Here is a 22,848-nt window from a genome sequence, read left to right as displayed (position 1 = left end):
AACATATCATAAATATATAACAATATAATAAACAAATAAACAAACAATAATAGAGCAAAAAGACAAAACCTATGCCCCCACTTCTATGTAGTTTGGAGCTTATTTGGCAGTTGTAGTGTTTAATAGTAAGATTAAACGAGAACTTACCAGTTTGAAGTTTGATCTTTATTTTATGAGGAGTTACGATGAGGGGCTACGTGAAGAACCCCGTCCAGCCGCACGTACGTCAATCTTCAAAGCAGCAGTGTGAGATCACTGGTAACAACAGTCGAAGTAACATAGTAAGACTCAAAAGATTAGAACTACCAGATGACCTTTGTGATATGAGGGCCGGGAGCGGTCGGCACGTAATCGCTCACCGTAACTCCTCATAAAATAAAGATCAAACTACAAACTGGTAAGTTCTCGTTTAATCTTACTATTTTACTTCGGAGTCACGTGAGTGATTCCGTGAAGATTTCAAAGCTCTGTGATTTCATGCCGTAGATGCAAGTCCATACGACCCACTGCCTCAGTTGACACAGGATGAATAAATAATGTATTCAACATAATTCAAATCATACAGGTTAATGTTTTAATAAACAAAAGAAACAATAACGACCCCTCTCTCCCAGGGGGAAGTTATAAAACAGAACTCAAAATAGAATGCCCAAATACTTCCGGCGTGAGGACAGGTTTATTATAAAACCGTTGAAATGTCCCTTCATTGGACCATCCTGCGGCCCCGAGGATTTGGTCTAAAGGGACGTCCAGTGCCCTCGCTGCCGATGTTGATGCCGCCCTGGTGGAGTGAGATTTAAAAACATCAGTGTCCACTCCGGCACAATCCAACACTTGTTTCAGCCACCTAGAAATGGTCTGTACCGACACCTTCTTATGAGTTTTTTTGTGACTGATGAGCATCGTAATTTCGGAGCCTCTAAGGCTCTTAGTGACCTCGATATACTGTCCTAGATGTGTAACTACACATAGCCGTAGATCAATGGGATATGCCATAAAGCTCAGTTTAATCCCAGATGTCCCTGGCCTGCTCTGCTTGATTAAATCATAAACATAAAATGTAATGTTATTTACAGAAGAAACCATGCTGTCCAGTCGTAGTTTTTGCAATGTCTGGACACGTTGCGCTGAAACGAGCGCCATGAGCATGACTACTTTAAGAGTGAGTCTTTGCAAAGACAGAGATGTAATTGAAGCCCATTGATGAAGTAGTGTGAGAACTACGCTTACATCCCAGATTTCCTTATACCTAGGCTTAGGAGGATTACAGTTAAAAATACCCTTCATGAACCGGGATACTAATGGATGAGACCCAACAGAATGTTGTTCCGATCCCTGCCATAAATAGGACGATAAGGCACTCCTGGCACTATTGATGGAACTATAACTCAGTTGCTCATCAAAATAACGTGGCAAGGAACTCCAATACATCAGGTATGCTTGCAGTGTGATAAGATATATTTGACTGCAAGCAGAACATCTCCCATTTCTTGATATGAGATACGTATTGTTTCTTAGTACTATCCCTCCAGGCCGCAGTAATCACATCCACCGTAAATAGTTTAGGAGCTGAGGTTAAACCATTAGGCAATGCTTTAAACTGCCACAGTTGTCTCATCCAGCTAAATTTCAAATATCTCTGGTGATCGTAATGAATTGGTACTGAATAATACGCATCTTTCAGATCTATACATGCCATATAATATACTTTGGAAACCAATTGTTTAGCAGTAACAAAAGTTTCCATTTTGAAATGTTTATACTAGACATAGGAATTAAGTCGAGTTAAATCAAGAATGATCCGACACCCACCATCCTTCTTTTGTCTAGGAAATATATTAGACACAAATTGATGAGATTGATGAACCGACTTCTCAATTACCCCTTTTTTAAGTAACGTTTCAATTTCAGCGTTTAGCTGTAAAGATTCTGATTGTGAAAACACCAATGTCCGACTCGGTGTATGTTGTGTGGGTGGTCGCAATTTTAAAATGAACTCAATTCGGAACCCCTGAATACTCTCCAGTATAAACAAATCTGATGTTATGCAGCACCATTCATTGAAGAACAATTGCAATCTACCCCCAACTTGTGACTGATCCGTATATGACATGTCCTGAACAGAACCAGATCCACCTACCTCCATAATCGCTGGTGGATACCTTTGCCTCCGAGCTCTGGAGGGAAAAAGTGTTGGGATACGCCAATTGCGCACAGATGGCAGAGCCCGGCTTGGCCCTTGACCGAACCAGCCTCAGTGAACCGTCTATAGGGGTGCAATCGGCAAAACTGAATTTTACCGGTCGGTTGTGCTTTAATGAGACCAACCGTCTTCGCCTCGTCATCCAGTTCTCTGACCTGTTTCGACAGATCCTCACCGAACAGCAGGTTCGGCGGCTGCACATTGGTTGTTTTGCACAAAGCTGCAAACTTTGGGTTGAGAGTTGGTCTTATTGCACTCTTCCGCAGACAGTTTATTTTGAAATGTGCATTGCACATAAGGGCCAAAGCATCCTGCTGTACATCAGACAGGGGCGCCCCATCGACTGATCTTGCAAAGGCAGTAATGCTTGACCCAAGCAGCTTTAAGATCTTTTGGAGCCTTAACTCCTGGGCTCTGATGCTTGCACCCATGTGCCCCCAGATGGCACGGTTAACAGTAGGCACTTTGATTGAGGCACAGTTGGCAGGTGTCTCATATTTTTTTGCCGTTTCTTCCATCGTTAAATTAGTTCTGTCTATAGTTCCTCCTGGATGACGGGGGTTACTATTGTGATTATTGGTTCATAGAAGAGCATCAGCATGTCTACATCTATGACATGTCTGAAAGCATGATTATGTTTACTCATCCTTGGTCAATTGATGTAGTGTGTGACGCATGGACTCGTTCCACGGCATGAAGTCACAGAGCTTTAAAATCTTCACGTAGTCACTCACGTGACTCCAAAGTAAAATAGTAAGATTAAACGAGAACTTACCAGTTTGAAGTTTGATCTTTATTTTATGAGGAGTTACGATGAGGGATTACGTGAAGAAGCCCCGCCAGTTCGCATGCGCGTCAATCTTCAAAGCAGCGGTGTGAAATCACAGATAACAATAATTGAAGTGACATAGTAAGATTAGAGAAGACTAGAACTACCAGATGACCTGTATGAGGGTTGGGAGCGGAGGGCACGTAATCCCTCATCGTAACTCGTCATAATATAAAGATCAAACTTCAAACTGGTAAGTTCTTGTTTAATCTTACTATTTTACTTCGGAGTCACGTGAGTGACTACGTGAAGATTTCAAAGCTCTGTGCTTTCATGCCGTGAGAAACGAGTCTACACAACCACAACTGCTTCATTGACAAAAGAGGAAAACATTCATAATGCATACAGTCATGACAGATTTAATCCATGCTGATGCTGTTCAATGAAGTAATAATAATAGTAACGCCTCTCATCCGGGTGGAAACTATAAATAAAAAGTAAAATAGAGTTGACAAATACCCCTGGTCTGGCAATGGGTTATTATAAAACGTTTGGAAAATAGTTCGTTTGACCATGCTGCAGCCGTTAGGATGTGGTCCAGCGGAACATAAATAACCCTTGTAGCAGCCCTGGTGCAGTGAGATCTGGAATCAGTATCTACTCCTGCATAAATCAACCCCGTTTTATCACCTAGAAATGGTCTGACCGGATACGTTTTATAAAGTTTTGTACTAACAAGCATTGCAAGTTCAGAGCCTTGAAGGCTCTTGGTGACCTTGACGTATTGTTGTATATGTGTGCCCTCACATAGCCAAAGGTCCCTGGGTATGCCTTGAACTAATTTGAGACCTGACACCCCTTCTGCTGTGCTTAAGTAATTATAAACATAAAATATTATATATATTATTACAGATGTAATCATCCTGTTACTTCGCAATATGTAGCGACTGAACCTGTTGCGCTAAACCAGCGCCAGTAGGATGACTACCTTATGAGAGCCGGCCAAAACTAAGGATGTAACTGGAGCCCCCTTGTGAAATAGTGTTAACACAATGTCAATATCCCATACTGCATTGTACTTGTCCTGGGAGAACTTATGTTAAATATATCTTTTACAACTCGATATCTGGGGTGAACCCGACAGAGTGGGTCCCGTTTGCTGCAGCAAATATGATGGGAAAGCACGTTGGCACAGTTAATGGCCCTATAACTCAATTATTTTCAAGAGACCATTTAAAATGAACTCCAAGGTGTCAGTAATCTGTACCGTTTTAAATGTAACATTAGCATTAACCAACACTTCCCATCTCCTGAAAAAGAAATGTACTGCTTTTTCCTTTTTTGGTGCTATCTCAGCAATCTGGGGTGAACACATACCAGGATAAGTGTGACAACCCAAGCCGTAGGGCATTCTATTCAGAATCTGCAGAGCATAAATTGATTTTATCATGCAACGGCTGATTTTCCCCGAGTCACAGCCTGAACCAGCAAAAAAATTTACATTTAGAATAACCATATAAGGTTGTATTATTATTCCCGACAAATCGGGAATCTAAGCTGCATAGGCCAATCAGACAGTAGGAAAAACCCAAAGCGGGATCTTGATGACTTTATTTGTAGACCCGACTGATGAAGCAAAATGGAGGAAGACATAAAAGACCATTCCTCCTCCTTGTAGCGAGAATGTATCTTTCGCCACTGTTATGCCACATATTTTTGCAACCTGTGAATAAGCATGAAAGCAACATATCGATATTCGGTGTTCCATTGAACCAGAAATTCATAAATACTGTGTGATCCAACACCCATTCTGTTTTGGCATTGATCTGTATTTGATGATACACCAGTGGCAAATGAGATTAGGTAAACTATTACCGGATACTTTTACTTGATTGCACCCATGTGACTAACATATGCCACCATCATAGAAACATAGAAAATAGGTGCAGGAGTAGGCCATTCGGCCCTTCGAGCCTGCACCGCCATTTAATATGATCATGGCTGATCATCCAACTCAGTATCCTGTACCTGCCCTCTCTCCATACCCCCTGATCACTTTAGCCACAAGGGCCACATCTAACTCCCTCTTAAATATAGCCAATGAACTGGCCTCAACTACCTTCTGTGGCAGGGAGTTCCAGAGATTCACCACTCTCTGTGTGAAAAATGTTTTTCTCATAGTGTTTTCATCATAGTGTATCCACCTGAAGTTGAGCATGCAGATTACGCATATTCGCTCAATCACTCTTTAACCCATAGAATGCACGTAGGGTCTATAGATAGTTGATACCAATAACTGAAGAATTGGTAATTCATGCAAATCTCCTCCACCTCCAAACTGGAGATGACCTTCGCAATTTCCCACGTTAGGGCCATTAGCATTATTTCGCAATATAACTGCAATATTTACTGACCAACTGCTGGAACAATGCTGAATACTGTTTGTCCATCATAGTGACTTTAGTAGCTTCAGCTAGTAACAGGAAGATTAAACGAGAACTTACCAGTTTGAAGTTTGATCTTTATTTTATGAGGAGTTACGATGAGTGATTACGTGAAGAGCCCGCCAGCACGCATGCGCGTCATTCTTCAAAGCAGCGGTTTGCAGTCACAGACAGGAAACATTGACCTAAGAATAGTAAGATTCGAGAAGCTAGAACTACCAGCTGAGTTTTATGAGGAGGGGTTGGGAGCGGAGGGCACGTAATCCCTCATCGTAACTCCTCATAAAATAAAGATCAAACTTCAAACTGGTAAGCTCGTTTAATCTTACTATTTTACTTTGGAGTCACGTGAGTGACTACGTGAAGATTTTAAAGCTCTGTGACTTCATGCCGTGGAACGAGTCCATGCGTCACACACTACATCAATTGACCAAGGATGAGTAAACATAATCATGCATTCAGACATGTCATAGATGTAGACATGCTGATGCTCTTCTATGAACCAATAATCACAATAGTAACCCCAGTCATTCAGGAGGAACTATAGACAGAACTAATTGAGTTGGCAAATACCCCCAGTCTGGCAATGGGTTTGTACAATGTATTGAAAGATCGTTCATTTGGCCACCCTGGAGACACTAGGATGTGGTACCGTAGAACGTCCATACCCCTACCGCTGAACTGTTACAGCCGTGGTGGACTGAGATTCAAAAGTCAGTCACTCCTGCATAAGCCAGAACCCGTTAACCTGGAGATGGTCTATACTGATACCTTCTACGAGGTTCATGTAACTGACAAACATTGCTAGATCCGTGCCCCTAAGGCTCTAAGTGACCTAACGTATAGTAGTAGATGACCACACATAACCGAAGGTCCATAGGGTATGCCCAAACTGTAGTTAGACCTGATGCCCCTGGTCTACTCTGTTTGACTAAGCCATAAACATAAATAGTTATTTGCCTGCAGCTGTAACCATGCTGACCAGTCACGCTATGCAATGACTGGACCCATTGCGCTGAACCAGTGCCATGAGCATAACCACTTGTAAGTGAGTTTGACCAAGGACAGGGATGTAGCTGGAGCCCACCGGCGAAGCGGCGTCAGCACAATGTTAACATCCCATATCTCTGCGTGTCTAGCCTGTGAGGTTAGAGTGAAGATACCTTTCATGAATCTGGATATCAGAGGGTGAAAACCAACAGAGTGGGTCCCGCTTCTAGCAGAAATATGATGAGAAGGCACATTTGGCACAGATAATAGTACTATAACTAATTATGTCAAAGACCCATTCGAAAATGAACTCCCAGTCGTCAGTTATCCGTGCCGTATATATGTCAACTAATTGATTATCATGCATAGGATGGTTTCCCGAGTCACGGCTGAACCAGCAATACTATGTTAGAATTAATCATATAAGGTTCTTATATGATTCCCAACATCAGCGGGAACCATGACTGCACAGGACCGTCACTACAAAATGCCTGAAGTGGATTCACGGAATATTTGCAAGACCCAACCAACAAGGCAAAATGGAGGAAGACAAACCCCCCCAGAGTAGCGAGAGTGCATCTATCGCCACTGCCATGCCACATATATATATATATTTTGATGACTTATGGAACACTAAGATCGAGATGTTCCATCCAGGCTCAATCACCAGTAGATAGATAGATATATAGATATCTATATTACTAAAACTCTGTTCTTGACCGGTTTTGGCTTTCTGTGCTGCGGTTTCCGAGAGTACGCCGCCACCTACGGCCGTCATTTTTGGCCACCTCGCTCAGAGCCCCCCTCCGCCGCGTGTGTGCCGAGGATTTTTCCCGTCGATGAAAATTGACAGAGATATTAATGTTTTTACAACATTCCCCATTCTCTCTGCTGCCCCTGCTAGAGGGAGGGGGAGCGACTATAAAACCAGAAAGTGGTGTGCCTCAATCAGTCTCTGCAAGTGGTGTGCCTCAATCAGTCTCTGCAAGTGGTGTGCCTCAATCAGAGCTTTGAATGACACTGACAAATGTCTACAGCACTGTGAGTACCCTTAATTTGGTTTGAAAATGAAAATATGGTTAGAGGTAAAAAACACTGCCTGCAAATAGTTGTTTGGGTTGAAGTAAAAAGGCACTCTCTCTCCCTCCCCCCCCCCCCCCCCCTCTCTCTCCCCCCCTCTCTCTCTCCCCCCCCCTCTCTCTCCCCCCCTCTCTCTCTCTCCCCCCCTCTCTCTCTCTCCCCCCCTCTCTCTCTCTCTCCCCCCCCCCCTCTCTCTCCTCCCCCCCCCCCCTCTCTCTCCCCCCCCCCCTCTCTCTCCCCCCCCCCCCTCTCTCTCTCCCCCCCCCCCTCTCTCTCTCCCCCCCCCCCTCTCTCTCCCCCCCCCCCTCTCTCTCCCCCCCCCCCCCTCTCTGCTCCCCCCCCCCTCTCTCTCTCTCCCCCCCCCTCTCTCTCTTCCCCCCCTCTCTCTCTCTCCCCCCCCCTCTCTCTCTCCCCCCCCTCTCTCTCTCCCCCCCCTCTCTCTCTCCCCCCCCCTCTCTCTCTCCCCCCCTCTCTCTCCCTCTCTCTCCCCCCCATCTCTCTCTCTCTCTCTCTCTCCCCCCTCTCTCTCTCTCTCCCCCATCTCTCTCTCTCTCCCCCATCTCCATTAGCGTGAGTGCGGGCGGGGGGGGGGGGGGTGTAGTTAGTGTGTGACGCTGCATGCCGCCTCCCCCCCCACAACCACACGTTGGGGGACCAGACCCAACGGGTCTGCACTTGGTCTAGTATATATATATATATATATATATATATACTATATGGAGGAGAGGGGGGTTATATATATATATAACTAAGTCTGTTCTTGACCGGTTTTGGCCATCTGTGCTGCGATTTCCGAGAGAACGCCGCCACCTACGGCCGTCATTTTTGGCCACCTTGCTCAGAGCCCCCCTCCGCCGTATGTGTGCCGAGGATTTTTCCCGTCGATGAAAAATGACAGAGATATTAATGTTTTTACAAAATTCCCCATTCTCTCTGCTGCCCCTGCTGGCGGCAGGGGGAGGGATTATAAAACAAGGAAGTGGTGTGCCTCACAGTCTCTTCAAGATGGAGGAAGGCAGAGGGTCACGTTTCTCTGAGCTGTGAATAACACTGAACACATGTCTACTCAAATGTAAGTGTCCTTAGTGGTTCTAAAACACTTGCAGAATGTGTCTATTGGTTCTAAAATGTTTGCAAAAAGTGTCTATTGGTTCTAAAATGTTTGCAAAAAGTGTCTCTTTTGGTTCTACAATGCTTACAGAATGTATTTTTTGGTTCTAAAATGTTTTTTTAGGTTCTTCCCCCCTCTCCTCTTCTCCCCTCCCCCCCCCCTTCCCCCCTCTTCGCTCCCCCCCCTCTCCGCTCCCCCCCCCCTCTCCGCTCCCCCCCTCTCCTCTCCCCTCCCACTCCTCTCCCCCTTCCCTCCTCCCTCCCTGCTCCCCACCTCTCCCCCTCCCAGCACACCCTCTCTCTCTCTCCCCCCCTTCTCTCCCCCCCTCTCTTCCCCCCCCTCTCCCCCCTCCCCCCCTCTCTCCTCTCCCCCCCTCTCTCCTCTCCCCTCTCCCCTTCCTCTCCCTCTCTCCTCTTCCCCCCCTCTCCTCTCCCTCCCCCTCTCCTCTCCCTCCCCCTCTCCCCCCCCCCCCTCCCTCCCTTCTCCCCCCCCTCTCCTCTCCCCCCTCTCCTCTTCCCTCCCCTCTCCCCCCTCTTTTTCTCCCCTCCATCCCCTCCCCCACCATTCCTACCCTAAACCAGCCTCCCCTCCACACACCCCTACCCCCTTCCCTCCTCCCCCTCCCCCTTCCCCCCTCCCTCTCCACTCCTCCCCTCTCCATCCCCTCCCTCCACTGAACCCCCTCCCCTCCACACCCCCTACCCTCTTCCCTCCACCCCACCTCCCCCTCCCTGCTCCCCACCTCTCTCCCTCACCCCCTCCTCTCTCTCCCCCTCACTCTCACCCCCCCTCCTCCCCCACCTTTCCCCCCTCACCCACTCTCTTCTCCTCCTCTCCACCCCCCTCTCCCTCTTGCCCCTCTCTCTGTCTCTGTCTCTCTCTCTGTCTCTGCCCCTTCTCTCTCTGCCCTCACTATCTACCCCCACCTCTCTAGATGTGACTGCAAGTTGGGGGCTGTGCGTCAGTAGACAGGGTGTTTATGGGGTAAAAGGAGCAAATTAATAATATTAATATAATATCAAGGGGGGTAATTAGCGTGAGTGCGGGGGGGGGGGGGGGGTTAGTTAGTGTGTGTGACGCTGCATGCCGCCTCCCCCCCCCACAACCACACGTTGGGGGAACAGACCCAATGGGTCTGCACTTGGTCTAGTATATAATATATTTCTACTGGTGATTGAGCCTGGATGGAACATCTCGATCTTAGTGTTCCATAAGTCATCAAAATACTAGTGATCCATCATCCATTCTGTTTTGACATAGATTTAACATGATGCCAAAAGAGGTTAGGTAAGCCATCCCTGGCTACTTAGACTTGATTCCACCCAAGTGATTAACCTATGACACCACCAAAGCGTACGAACTTGGACTTGAACATGCTGATTATGCATATTCGCAGAACCCTTAACCCATAGCATGCACCTAGTGTTTAAAGGTAGCCGGTGCCATAGAACTGAAGAACAGATCATTCATGCAAATCCCATCACCTCTGTGAGTAGAGATGGTATTAGTAATTTCTCATCTTAAGGCCTCGCATCTGTTTGTAATATAACTGAAGATTTGCTGACAAAATTATGTGGAGCAATGCTGAATACTTTTCGTCCACCATAGTGACTTTCATGGAGGTAAATAACTTACCAGCGTCTCTAACCAGGTCCCTTACCTTACTGGAGTTCTAGCGAAATTTCATTCGCAGGCTCTGTCCATGTTGTCATTCTCATTAGATCGCTGATGCTGCTGGCCAACTTCTCTTCTAGTGGCTAGTCCGTCACCGACAGGAGCAGCAATTGTAGAGGCAAAGCACCATTTTCTCTCATGCTACCATCGTGCATTATGCATTAAGCATGGGATCCCGGCAAAGTCATATTCCGTTCCTGTTTGGAGTCAATCCATACTCACCTTAGGCACCCTTATAGAGTGGAAGTAATTTCACCTGAATCCGTTGTCACCATCCGCCTCCTCAACTTGTCTGTGCATGCCTCCGTACGCACCATGTTTTGCGACTCCATCTCCCATGGTCTTATAATATATATGGCTCCATCTTCACCCTTTATACATCCGATTAGGAGGACTTATGCGGTGAACCAGGTGTGCCTCAGGCATGTGTGCATATATTTTAGCACCATCTCCATCACTGCGCTCAACCCAGTGGGAGGAATGGCAACCCTGAACCAGGCGTTGCTTCAGGCACATGTGCATAGTCCTGTAGCACTCTCTCTACCACTCCGTCCTTTGAGTGGGAGGAACTTGCAACCCTGAACCAGTAGCTGCTGCCTGATATGCCTTTAGATGGAGCGTTGGCGAATCCCAATCTCGCCTGACATAGATGCCCAAGCCTTGGCACTCACTCTGAGTTGGGTTTGTCTGGTTGCTTCCTTCAGCAGCCGCCAGGACTAGCTGTGCAAATCGATGCTCTGTTGGTAACCTCATTCCCCAAACAGGCTGCACGTGCTAGTGACTCCGAATCCTGCTCCTTTCCGATGCTAACGCAGTTTACAGAGAAGGACTGGAGCGCCTTTGGTCCCCGTACGTCAGACATAGTGGGAGAAATGCTGGACACAAACCTGCCAGTTATTTGTCATGGGCGAAGACGTTTACCTGAATGAAGACGCCCCTCCCAGTTAACAAGGGATTTGATTACTTAATTGATATTGGCAATTTGGGGAAGAATCTTCCACAGTCCCTTAATGAGCTTAATTACCATAATGCCACCATGTATAGCTCACACAGGTGACTGATAATTAAAGCTCAACAAGGCTTTCCAACCAGTGATTAAGACCGCCATGGCAGGTCCGATTCTACTACACAATTAGTTGGTGTAAGCCGTGAAAATAATTCTCTCTTGGTATGATAGTCACGACGTGACCTAGTGGCAACTAAATAAATGCCCACTCTGATAGCCATACTTAAGAATACACTATAACTAGACCACACAACCCATGTTACGGAACCCAGACTCGCGTACCTGCGTAGATACCGGTGGTCTTGAGGTAACCCCAAAGGCCCCTGATGGAGGTCTCATTCCCGTCCTTGATTTGGAGGGTAGAACCGCCGAGGTGCGTGGATAGTATATTTCCCCTGAAGGCCAGCTTGGGCCTAAGCCTGAAACCTCTGCCCACAGAATCAGTTCCCTGGCTGCTACCAGCTTTAGAAAACTACCGCCATAGGAGACTTAAGGGTGATGTAGTCGTTAGTAACGTGAGGGGATCTCTGGTCTGGTCTGGTCTGGTCTGGTCTCCCCCCCCCCCCCCCTAATTACATACCTCGGGAGTCGCTCCCGCGGCCCGAAATTAAATACCTCGGGAGTCGCTGTCAGCGACTCGAGCAGCAAACCCGACGGCCACCCGCATCCCCGCGGTGCAATTGGTTACCCCGCGGTCCGACCGGGTTACCGTTGTAATATCCCACATGAAACTCTGCGAGAAGAGTTTCCTGGAACAAAGGACAACCTAAGAAGTAAGTTTAAAACTTACCTGTAGGCTTTTAAACTTACCGGTGCAGGAGCCGCGCGCCTGTCCAACCGGTCGCTGCGCCATGCGTTAGACGTAATGATGCGCATGCGTGCTGGCGGGCACTTCACGTAGTCACTCACGTGACTCTGAAGTAAAATAGCATCGGTGTATTAACAATGACCTACATGGCACTTTAGAGTTTGCCATTTAGCATGATGTCAATTCTCCCACTTGCACAACTGAATCACAGCTATTATATTGCCAATTAGCCTTAATGAATAGAGGCTGATTATAACCACAAGGCTGTTACAGGTTTCTATTAACTGCAATCTGTGGCCCAGGGCGGCATCATAGGCCAATTAATAGTTAAAGGTAAATCCCAATGACCAACAAGTCTATTTGGTAACAACTTAGTTTAACTGTATAGAGGAGCCCAAATTCTTAAATATAGTTTGAGACTGACACTGTGGATTTTAGCAAAATTACAGCATTAAAATATCATCCAGACAAGGCATAACAATGTTTTTGAACTCTAAGTAGTCCGCTTTGAATGCTTATTGTCATCATACTGTTATTATTGCCTCATCATAGCAATTGCCTCCTTCAAATATCTCAGATGATCCCTGTAAATGGGAACACCCTATGAAAATCGGTTGTTAATCAGCCATCTTTCATAATGAACAGGCCACGCCTGCCATCATTTTGTGCCTGCCTTAAACGACAACTCTGGCCTGATCTCCGAGCCTGTCTTGCAAGCCAATCCTGGCCATAATACAATTCTGGCCCCAATTCTGGACCTGCCTTGAAAAAACAACTGCCCAATTTCCCGAGCCTGTTTCAAAGGCAATCCTGACCAAAAATAATGAGCCTGCCTCAAAACACAATTCTGGCCCAATTCCAACCTATTTGGAATGCTATTATTGTCCAGTTTTTACATGATTAGATGCCTCTAAGGAGATGATAATGTCTTAATCATTTGTGTATTATGCAACCAAGTGTAAATCTTACCAACTTGTAAGTGGTCCTTAGTTATAGAGTAGAACTGGCAGAGTGTGTGGAGCCTCTGGCCCGCTTTCATGCTGCCACCAGATTCAGTGAACCGCTTACCGCCGATGAAGACGTGGGGTGCGTTGTCGCCGAAACGATGAAGCTTTGCTCGTTGTTGGCCTTGATCGGCCTTGTTGGCTTGTGCTGCGTCCTCCTGGTTTTCCCTGTTGAATAGGTCTTACCTGAATAGAAGATTCGGCGGCTGTCTCTAATGTCCCCCTAAGCGGTGTTCACTGCATTGTGTTGGGATGGCAAACCTTGCTGCCAGGAATGGTACTTCTGACTCGTGCCCTTCATCTCTTGGGGTATGCTCCACAACTCTACCCTCAGACTCGGCGCCAGATTTATACTGACCCGGCATGCTCCCTCCTCCAAAAAAGGAAGGCATTAAGCAGCCCTGTTACAAGGCGCTGCTGGCGCAGGCTCTCCCATAGACCCGGCACTGCCACAGACTTGGCATAAACATGAAGCAGCCCTGTCCAAGGCGCTGCTGGCGCGGGCTCTCCCATAAGCCCGCGTTGACACAAGTCCTGCTAGTGTATCTAGATGGAGCATCCTCTCCATAAGGAGCTCCATCCTGGCCAACCTCCAAATTTCCTACATTATCAGAGGGGAACCCTCCCAGCACTAGGGTTGACCATTTTGGTCGGTTTTACCCCATACCCTGGGGACCACTGCGGTTTGAGCGCCCCATTACTGCTGGATTTCCCCTTCCCGGGAACCCCAGCGTTAGTATACTTTACCAGAGTGGAAACCTCCTGGCACTAGGGTTGACCGTTCTGGTCCGTTTTTTACCCCATATCCTGGGGACCACTGTGGTCTGGGTACCGCATTGCCACTGGATTTCCCCTCTCAGGGAACCCCAGCGTCTGTATACCATACTAGAGGGGAACCCTACCGGCACTAGGGTTGACCTCTCTGGTCCGTTTTTTACCACATATCCTGGGGACCACTGCGGTCTGGGCGCCACTTTGCTGCAGGATTTCCCCAGCGTTTGGAAGTCACTGACCGTGTTGTCAGTGACTAAAAATCACGAACCCGGCTCCAGCTGCCCTCTTGCGCGGTCGGAACCGGGTTCTCCCCACAGCCCGTAGCTGGTTCCCTCGTCGGCTTCGCGAACTACCGACAGGAAAGCTCTGTAAAAAGAGGTTCCTGCACGGAATCAAACACAGCTAAGAAATAGAAACCTTACCTTTTTAGTTTAAACTTACCGCTGGCAGGCAGCGACGTGCCTGCCAGTCCGGTGCTTTCGCCATGCGAGTGACGATAATGACGTGCATGCAAACTGGCGGGGCTTCTTCACGTAGTCACTCACGTGACTCCGAAGTAAAATCAATGGTCTGGCCAGGTCATCGTCTAACGGCTCACCCGTTCCCGTTGGTATGGCAAATTTGGATGCCATGTCTGGCACCCCTGGTTCTTGGCTCTCATGCCTTGGGGTATGCTGCTCCGCAATACCTCCAACCTCAGGGTCAGAACAAAACTGCCCTGGTAAGCTCACCTCCTCCATGAGGGAGACATTATGCAGCCCTTCTAAAGGTACTGCTCCCATGGGCCCCCAAGAAGACCCGCGGATATAAGGCTCCTCTTCACGGAGCAGGTCTTCCCTATATAGCCCTCTAGTAGAGGCTGCTGCCACGGGCCCATGGGGTGACCCACAGATATAAAGTTCCTCCTGGAACATATCGTGTTGGAGCATCCTCTCCATCAGGTGCTCCATCTTTGCTAGACGTCCACAGACGTCGCTCATAGTGGGAGGAGAATCCTCCTGGCCCGACTCATCAGAGTCCACGGGCCTTACTGATTTTTTGGTGCCTTTTCTCCCCACAGGAGTAGCCATGGTGCTCTCAAACGGCACCAGAATAGCTGCCACTGGCCGCGCTACCGGCGGCTCAGAAGGCGAAATGGGCGCCCGCCCGCTGCCCGCACTCCAGTCTTCTCCAGCTGTTTTCCCGGCGGCGCGCCTCGGCCTTCCTTTCAACGTCTTCTCCATAGTCCTGCTAGCTCCTGTAAACCAGTCCGCAAAAGACGACCACAGTGAGTTCTAAAAAACCTACCTGCGGGTTTTAACTTACCGCTGGTGGAGCTGCGCCCTGCCAGCCCGTCGTTGCACCATGCGTCAGACGTAATGACGCGCATGCGGACGGGCGGGGCTTCTTCACGGAATCACTCACGTGACTCCGAAGTAAAATAGCCTGATGACTGTTGGGAAGTAACTATTCCTGAACCTGGATATTACAGTTTCCAGGCTCCTAGAACTTCTTCCCAATGGCAGGTGTGAAATGAGTATGTGGCCAGTATGGCGTGAGTGTCTGATGCTGTCAGCTCACCTTTTGAGGCAGCGACTCCTGCAAATCCTTTCAATGGTGGGGAGGTCAGTACCGGGGACTGGGCAGTGTTCACCACTTTTTGCAGTCTTCTTCGCTCCGAGGCATCCAAGTTGCCGAACCAGGCGTGATGCAACCAGTCAATATGCTCTCTACTGTACACCTTGAATATTTTTGCTACTTTCCTGAGACAGTGTAAAGTATACATGGCTGTTATTGTTCAGAGTTTGTTTGATGGCGAGTTTAATAGCCTGATGGCTGTGGGGAATAAGCTGGTCCTGAACCTGGATGTTCCGGATTTCAAGCTCCTGTACCTTACCTTCTTCCCGATGGCAACGGAGAGATGAGTGTGTGGCCAGGATAGTGTGGGTCTTCGATGATGTTGGCAGACTTGTTGGCAGACTTTCTGAGGCAGTGACTGCGATAGATCCCTTTGATGGTGGGGAGGTCAGAGCCAATGATGGACTGGGTAGTGGTCACAACTTTTAGCAATCTTTTCGCCACCTGGACATTCAAGTTACCATATCAAGCCACGATGCAACCGGTCAGCATGCTCTCTACTGTGCACCTGTAGAAGTTCGTGAGAGTCCTCCTTGACATACCGACTCTCCGTAATCTTCTCAGGAAGTAGAGGCACGATGTGCCTTCTTTATGATTGCGTCAGTGTGCTGGGACCAGGAAAGATCTTTGGAAGTATGCACGCCCAGGAATTTGAGGTTCTTGACCCTTTCCACCATCGTCCTGTAGATATAAACAGGATTGTGGGTCCCTATCCTACCCCTTCCAAAGTCCACAATCAGTTCCTTGGTTTTGCTGGTGTTGAGAGCCAGGTTGTTGTGCTGGCACCATTTGGTCAATCGGTCGATCTCACTTCTATACTCTGACTCATCACCATCAGAACTTGATGATGGAGTTCAAACTATGTCCAGCTACGCAGTCATGAGTATAGAGTGAGTACAGCAGGGGGCTGAGCTTTGAGGTGCTCCCATGCTGATTGGTAACGAGGATGACACATTTCAACCAATACGGACAGACTGTGGTCTGTGGTTGAGGAAGTCGAGGATCCAATTGCAGAGGGATGCGCAGAGACCCACATCTGAGAGCTTGGTAACCAGCTTGGAGGGGATGATGGTATTAAACGCCAAGCTGTAGTCTATGAACAACAGCCCGAGCAGAGTGGAGAGCCAGTGTAAGCGAACAGCAGTTGGTCGAGGTTCTTGTTGAGGTAGGAGTTGATATGTGCCATAATCAACCCCGCAAAGCACTTCATCACCACAGACGTTAGTGCCACTGGTCGATAGTCATTGAGGCACGTCACCTTGCTCTTCTTGAGCACCGGTATTATTGATGCCCTTTTAAAGCAGGTGGGAACCTCAGACCTCAGAAGTGAGAGGTTGAAAATTTCCGTAAAAACTCCAGCCGGTTGGGCCGCGCAGGTTTTTAAAACACGTATACCATCAGGTCCAGGCGCGATGGTATACGCAAAATAGGTTGACGCCTCATTACGCGCGATGTCGCGCGCAAATCACACGTCATCATGCCGTCCGGTGTGCGTGATGTAATTAGAATATCCTGCGCCGCGCGGTGATGCACGGTTACGCACGGTGACGTAACCATGCGTCACCACGCGATACACGTGAGGCGTCGGGACGCAGCGTGCGACGCCAATGCATCAGCGTGCTTACCCAATGGTACCCAATTGGGTACGCACGCTGACGCAGCACGAAATCCTGTGAGCGCCGCGCGATACACGCGCAACTCCACACTCCTCCACGCCTCTCCATGGGCCCGTCCCGCGCTACCCACACGCTACCAATGTGCCACAAAGAGTCGACCTATTTTACATATGACGCGTAAATGAGGCGCAAATGACGGCCAAGTGGGACAAGCCCTTAAGTAGAACGCATTGAGCTTGTCAGGGAGTGATGCTTCGCTGACATTTAAGCTTCCCCTTGATTTCGCCTTATAGGAGGTGATGGCATTCAAGCCCGCCACAGGTGCCGAACATCTGTCGCATCCTCCAGCTTGGAGCAGAAGTCCCTTTTGGCCTTTTTGATGGCCTTACCAAGGTCGTATCTGGACTGCTTGTAGACCTCTATCTCCAGACCTGAATGCCCAGGATCTGGTCTTCAGAAGAATGCGGATCTGGGATGCAGTCCTCCACACATTTCTTTCATGGCGGCGCGACCGACGTCGCAGCGGCCTCTGCAGTCTGTCTGTGTTTTTTTTTGTTTTTTTTGTCCTGTTGAGGGTTTAGTTTGTAGCGGGTTTTTTTTTAAATGTGTATGTGTGGGGGGTGGTGGGTGGGTGGGGGAAACTTTCAATCTGTTCCCTGCATGGAGACCCGACCTTTTCCCTGTCGGGTCTCCGATGCCGTTGGGGCCTAGCGCCGTGGAGCGGCCTCCACCGGAACGACCCGGAGGCTCAAGTCACGGAGCCTGTGGAGCTGGGGAGCTTCGTACCTACCTCTGTGGAGCTGTGGAGCCGTGGAGCCGTGGAGCCTGTGGAGCCGTGGAGCCTGTGGAGCTGCTGCAGAGCTGTGGAGCCTGTGGAGCTGTGGAGCTGCTGCAGGGCTGTGGAGCTGCTGTGGAGCTGCTGTGGAGCTGTGGACCTACCTCCGTGGAGCTGGCCGGCTTCGGGGCGTGGAGAGCTGTGGTGGCGCGTTGCTGCGGCCCGGCTCCGGTGGATGGTGACACCGGGAGCTCGCGGGTCCCCGGTGGGAGACTGCTTTGCCTGGCACCGGCAGCGGCGACTTCACCCGCCCGAATTGCGGGGTTGAGAGTGACCTGGAGGGAGGCCCTACAATGCCCGGCGCGGCTTTAATTTGCCGCGGACTAGCGCCCGCCGGGGGCTTTGACCTCGACTTCGGGAGGGGAATGGAGTGCAGGGGAGAGACAAGACTTTGCCTTCCATCACAGTGAGGAAGAACTCACTGTGATGGATGTTTATGTGAATAGTGTTGGTGTGTGTCTTGGTTCTTTTATTGTATGGCTGCAGAAACTAAATTTCGTTTGAACCTCATGCGAGGTTCAAATGACAAATAAAGATATTGTACTTATGAAGTCTGTAACGACTGTGGCATATTCATTCAGGTCTGTTGCCGAGTCCCTGAACATTGACCAGTCTACAGACTCAAACAGTCCTGGAGTTGTTACTCCGCCACCCCCCCCCCCCCCCACCCCCCCCCCCCCCGCCCCCGACCAGCTCTGTGCTGCAGTCCTCACCTCTGGAGGTGCTTTCTTCAGTTGCTGCCTGTAGGCAGGAAGAAGCAGCACCACAGTATGGTCTGATTTACCGAAGTGAGGGCGAGGGGTAGAATGATAGGCATCCTTGATGGTTGTGTAGCAGTGGTCAAGGGTGTTTGGTCCTCTGGTGCAGCAGGAGACATGTTGGTGGAAGTTAAGGAGCGATTTCTTAATGTTGGCTTTGTTGAAGTTCCCGGCTATGGTGGTAAATGCCTCGGGGTAAGACATCTGGTGTTTGTTGACCATGGCGTGCAGCTCCTCCAGTGCGAGACGGACGTCCGCCTGGGTTGTGAAGTAGACCGCAGTCAGGAGAATTCCCTCGGTAGGTAGAAGGGGCGGCACTTCACCACCAGTTCCAGGTGCGGAGAGCAAGAGTTGGACAGGACTGCCGCGTCTGAGCACCACAAAGAGTTGACCATGAGGCAGACGCCCCATCCTCTCCCTTTCCTTGATGCCTGCGTACGGTCCATATGGTGGATGGAGAACCCTTCAGGCTGGACCGCTGAGTCTGGGGTGCTGGGGGTGAACCATGTCTCTGTGAAACAGAACACAGAGCATTCCCTCAGCTCCCTTTGGTAAAGCAGCCTTGACCTTAAGTCCTCCACATTGTTTTCTAGTGACTGTACGTTAGGTAGCAGGATGGTAGGTAGAGGGAGCCAAAGTCCCCTGTGCTTCAGATTTACTTGTTGTCCTGCCCGACTGCCACGTTTCCGTACTCCAAGGAGCCCTCCTCTGTGTTTACAGGTACAGTACTTACGAGTCTCCGCGAGGTCGGGGATTCCCCTGAGATCGGGGTTTCCCTTACAGTCGGCACCTTCAGCTCCGTAGCATCAGCACATAACTTTTTAACTAAGACTAGCCAGTATTTTTCACTGTAGTACCTTGCCTGACAAAAACAATTGCATACTAGGGCGAGAAAATGTGACTTGTCTTTAATTAGCAGTAGACCCACAATAGTTTCTGTGCCTCGGTGAGAAGGTTAAATTAAAAGGTGACCTGATCAACAAAATACACCTCCAGCCATAGAAAATACAAGCCATACAAAAGCCATACAAAATACACCTCCATCCGGGAGACACTGCCTGATAAATATGTCTGACATGATCGGCTCCTCATAAAATGAAGGGTCAGGATTTTTGATGATAGTGATGGAAACATCAACAATTATAGACTGTAGGCAATAGACAATATGTGCAGGAGTAGGCCATTTGGCCCTTCAACCCAGCACCGACATTCAACATGATCATGGCTGATCATCCCCAATCAGTACCCCGTTCCTGCCTTCTCACCATATCCCCTGACTCCGCTATCTTTAAGAGCCCTATCTAGCGCTCTCTTGAAAGTATCCAGAGAACCAGCCTCCACCGCCCTCTGAGGCAGACAATTCCACACTCACAACTCTCTGTGTGAAAAAAAGTGTTTCCTCATCTCCGTTCTAAATGGCTTACCCCTTATTCTTAAACTGTGGCCCCTGGTTCTGGACTCCCCCAACATCGGGAACATGTTTCCTGCATCTAGCGTGTCCAATTCCTGAATAATTTTATATGTTTCTATAAGATACCCTCTCATCCATCTAAATTCTAGTGAATACAAGCCCAGTCAACCCATTCTTTCATCGTATGTCAGTCCCACCATCCCGGGAATTAACCTTGTAAACCTACTCCCCCAATAGCAATAATGTCCTTCCTCAAATTAGGGGACCAAAACTGCACACAATACTCCATGTGTGGTCTCACTAGGGCCCTATACAACTGCAGAAGGACCTCTTTGCTCCTATTTTATGCTCAAATGCTATAAAATTTGAGCATATTACACCAATTCTTAAATCCTTACATTGGCTCCCTGTATGTCTGAGAATTGATTTTAAAATCCTGCTGCTCACCTATAAATCACTACATGGTTTAGGGCCAAAGTATATCACTGACATGCTTCCACTATATAAGCCTTCTAGACCGCTAAGATCTTCTGAAACCAATCTGTTAGTGATTCCCAGAGTAAATACAAAACATGGGAAAGCAGGATTTAGTTACTATGCAACAAATAGCTGGAATAAACTTCCTGAAGATTTAAGACTTGCCTCAACTTTGACCACTTTTAAAACAAAACTGAAAACTTTTATGTTTACTTTAGCTTTCAGCTAAATCTTAACTACATTGCACTTTTAACTTTTGCACTTTTTATAATGCATTTTTAATTTTGCTTTTCTTTTCTTTTAGTTCTTCCATTTTATTTCATTTTATTATTTCATTTATTGTATGACATGTTTTTATGTGAAGCACTTTGAGTCTGCCTCGTGTATGAAATGTGCTATATAAATAAAGTTGCCTTGCCTTGCCTATACTCAACTCTTGTTATGAAGGCCAACTTTCTTCACTTTCTTCATTCCCTGCTGTACCTGCATGGTTACTTTCATTGACTGATGAACAAGGACCCCCCAGATCCCGTTGTACTGCCCCTTTTCCAAACTTGACACCATTTAGATAATAATCTGCCTTCCTGTTTTTGCTACCAAAGTGGATAACCTCATATGTATCCACACTAAACTGCATTTGCCATGCATCTGCCCACTCACCCAACCTGTCCAAGTCACCCTGTATTCTTTACAATTACCAGACTAAAGTATTAAATATGGATACTGAATTCAGAGCCAGAGATCTGGTCTTCACTCATAGAATTCTTTGGAAGTCTTCCATTTACCTTCTGAATTTGGAAGAAATGCTCCCTGTAAAACAAAACTCCAAAGCAAAGAATATAGAGATATACATTTCTTCACGCTAGCAATTCAAGTAACTTGTCATGAAACCATTAAACAAGGCGGAAAGGAGAACAGGTAAAAGTGATGATTTGAATTACTTTGATGAGAAACTCAACGTTTGCTTCCAAATTTACAATGAGAAGCTAGGGGATTTGACCCCAGTGATAAAGCAGGTGGCGGAAGAGGAGGAAGAATTGATCAAAATTGATGAGATCTGGGATGCTCTGACTGACCACTACATAACACTTTCACTCACCGACATTCTGTAAGAATTACTGTCTTCTTCTTGTTTCTTGGCAAGTGTTTTGACACTGCTAACTTCCACACCAGTGCTTCCAATACATCGTCCTTATTGCTCAACCTAGGATTAACATTCACCATAAATGACAGACCTTAATAGTATCACTTCCTGTATTTTTGTCCTCACTCCATTAATTTTCTCCCAGAGCAACAAGATTACTGTTGCCTCACCTTTCACCTTACCAACCTCCACTTTCAACAGATCATTAGGTGGAGACTAGGTGGACCTTTCTTTCCATCAAGGTTCCTCTCAGAATCCCATTGGGACTATTCCAGTCTGCTATATTCGGGTCCAATCTCCAATCACCCTCAATGATTGCTTTCTTTATCATTTCATTTTCCCATGTAAATCTTTGCAATACTTTCCGAGTGTCCACCTTTCAGGATGCGAAGACAGTGCTTCTTTCATTTGAATGCACCAATTTCAGCGCCGACAATGAGATCTATTTTCTATTGTCTGCACTACAGTAGTCTAAACAATAATGTGCTGTGCATTATTAGATGTTTTGATTTACAATCTCAAGTGAAATGGCATTAATCGTGACTAATTAATGTACACTACTGTCATTTTCTTTTTTTTTCAGAGCTGGAACGGAAACTAGCAAAGACAGGTGCAATAAAGGCAGATTTAGAAGAGAAACACAAAAAAAAGACTGTGGACATGAAGGTATCAACAAAAAAAGAATGCTCTATTCGACATTCTAATGAAAGTGACCACGAAGATGATGCGTGATACTGACAGCAAATATTACCAGATCATTAGTATTGATTAAATAATATGTTACATCAACGAATTCTGATCCATTTTTATTTTGTAATAAATCCGCATGCTTGTTAGTTTTGCGAGCTGACTTTGCTATGTCTGAGTACCAGATGAATTAAATAAATCTCCAAACTTCTGAACTCAGCAGAATTGACTAATTTTAATCATAGGTGGGCAGTATTCGTGAACCAGTTTTCCATTTGAGAAGCCTTTGAGAAGATGAGTTGAACAGGTATTTTGGATAAGTCTTCACTAAGGAGGACACAAACAAACTTCCTGATATACTAGTAGCCAGAGGATCTGGGGTGATGGAGGAACTGAAGGAAATCCACATTAGGCAGGAAATGGTGTTGGGTAGACTGATG

The 22,848-nt window shown here is 47.5% G+C and overlaps 1 protein-coding gene across 1 annotated transcript in view; it reads left to right on the top strand.

Moving 5' to 3' along the window:
* pdcl2 (phosducin like 2) overlaps window positions 1–22,453 on the top strand; it is a 41,069-nt gene extending 18,616 nt beyond the window's left edge. The window contains exon 6 of the mRNA XM_033034394.1: window positions 22,305–22,453. Within this exon, the coding sequence (XP_032890285.1) occupies window positions 22,305–22,453 (149 nt within the window). The remainder of the gene's footprint in view (window positions 1–22,304) is intronic.
* The last annotated feature ends 395 nt before the right edge of the window (window positions 22,454–22,848 follow it).

This window comes from Amblyraja radiata, chromosome 1, assembly GCF_010909765.2.
Source record: "Amblyraja radiata isolate CabotCenter1 chromosome 1, sAmbRad1.1.pri, whole genome shotgun sequence".
Lineage (NCBI taxonomy): Eukaryota > Metazoa > Chordata > Chondrichthyes > Rajiformes > Rajidae > Amblyraja > Amblyraja radiata.
The sequence above is the reverse complement of the archived record's forward strand: the minus strand, read 5'-3'. Positions and strand labels throughout refer to the sequence as shown.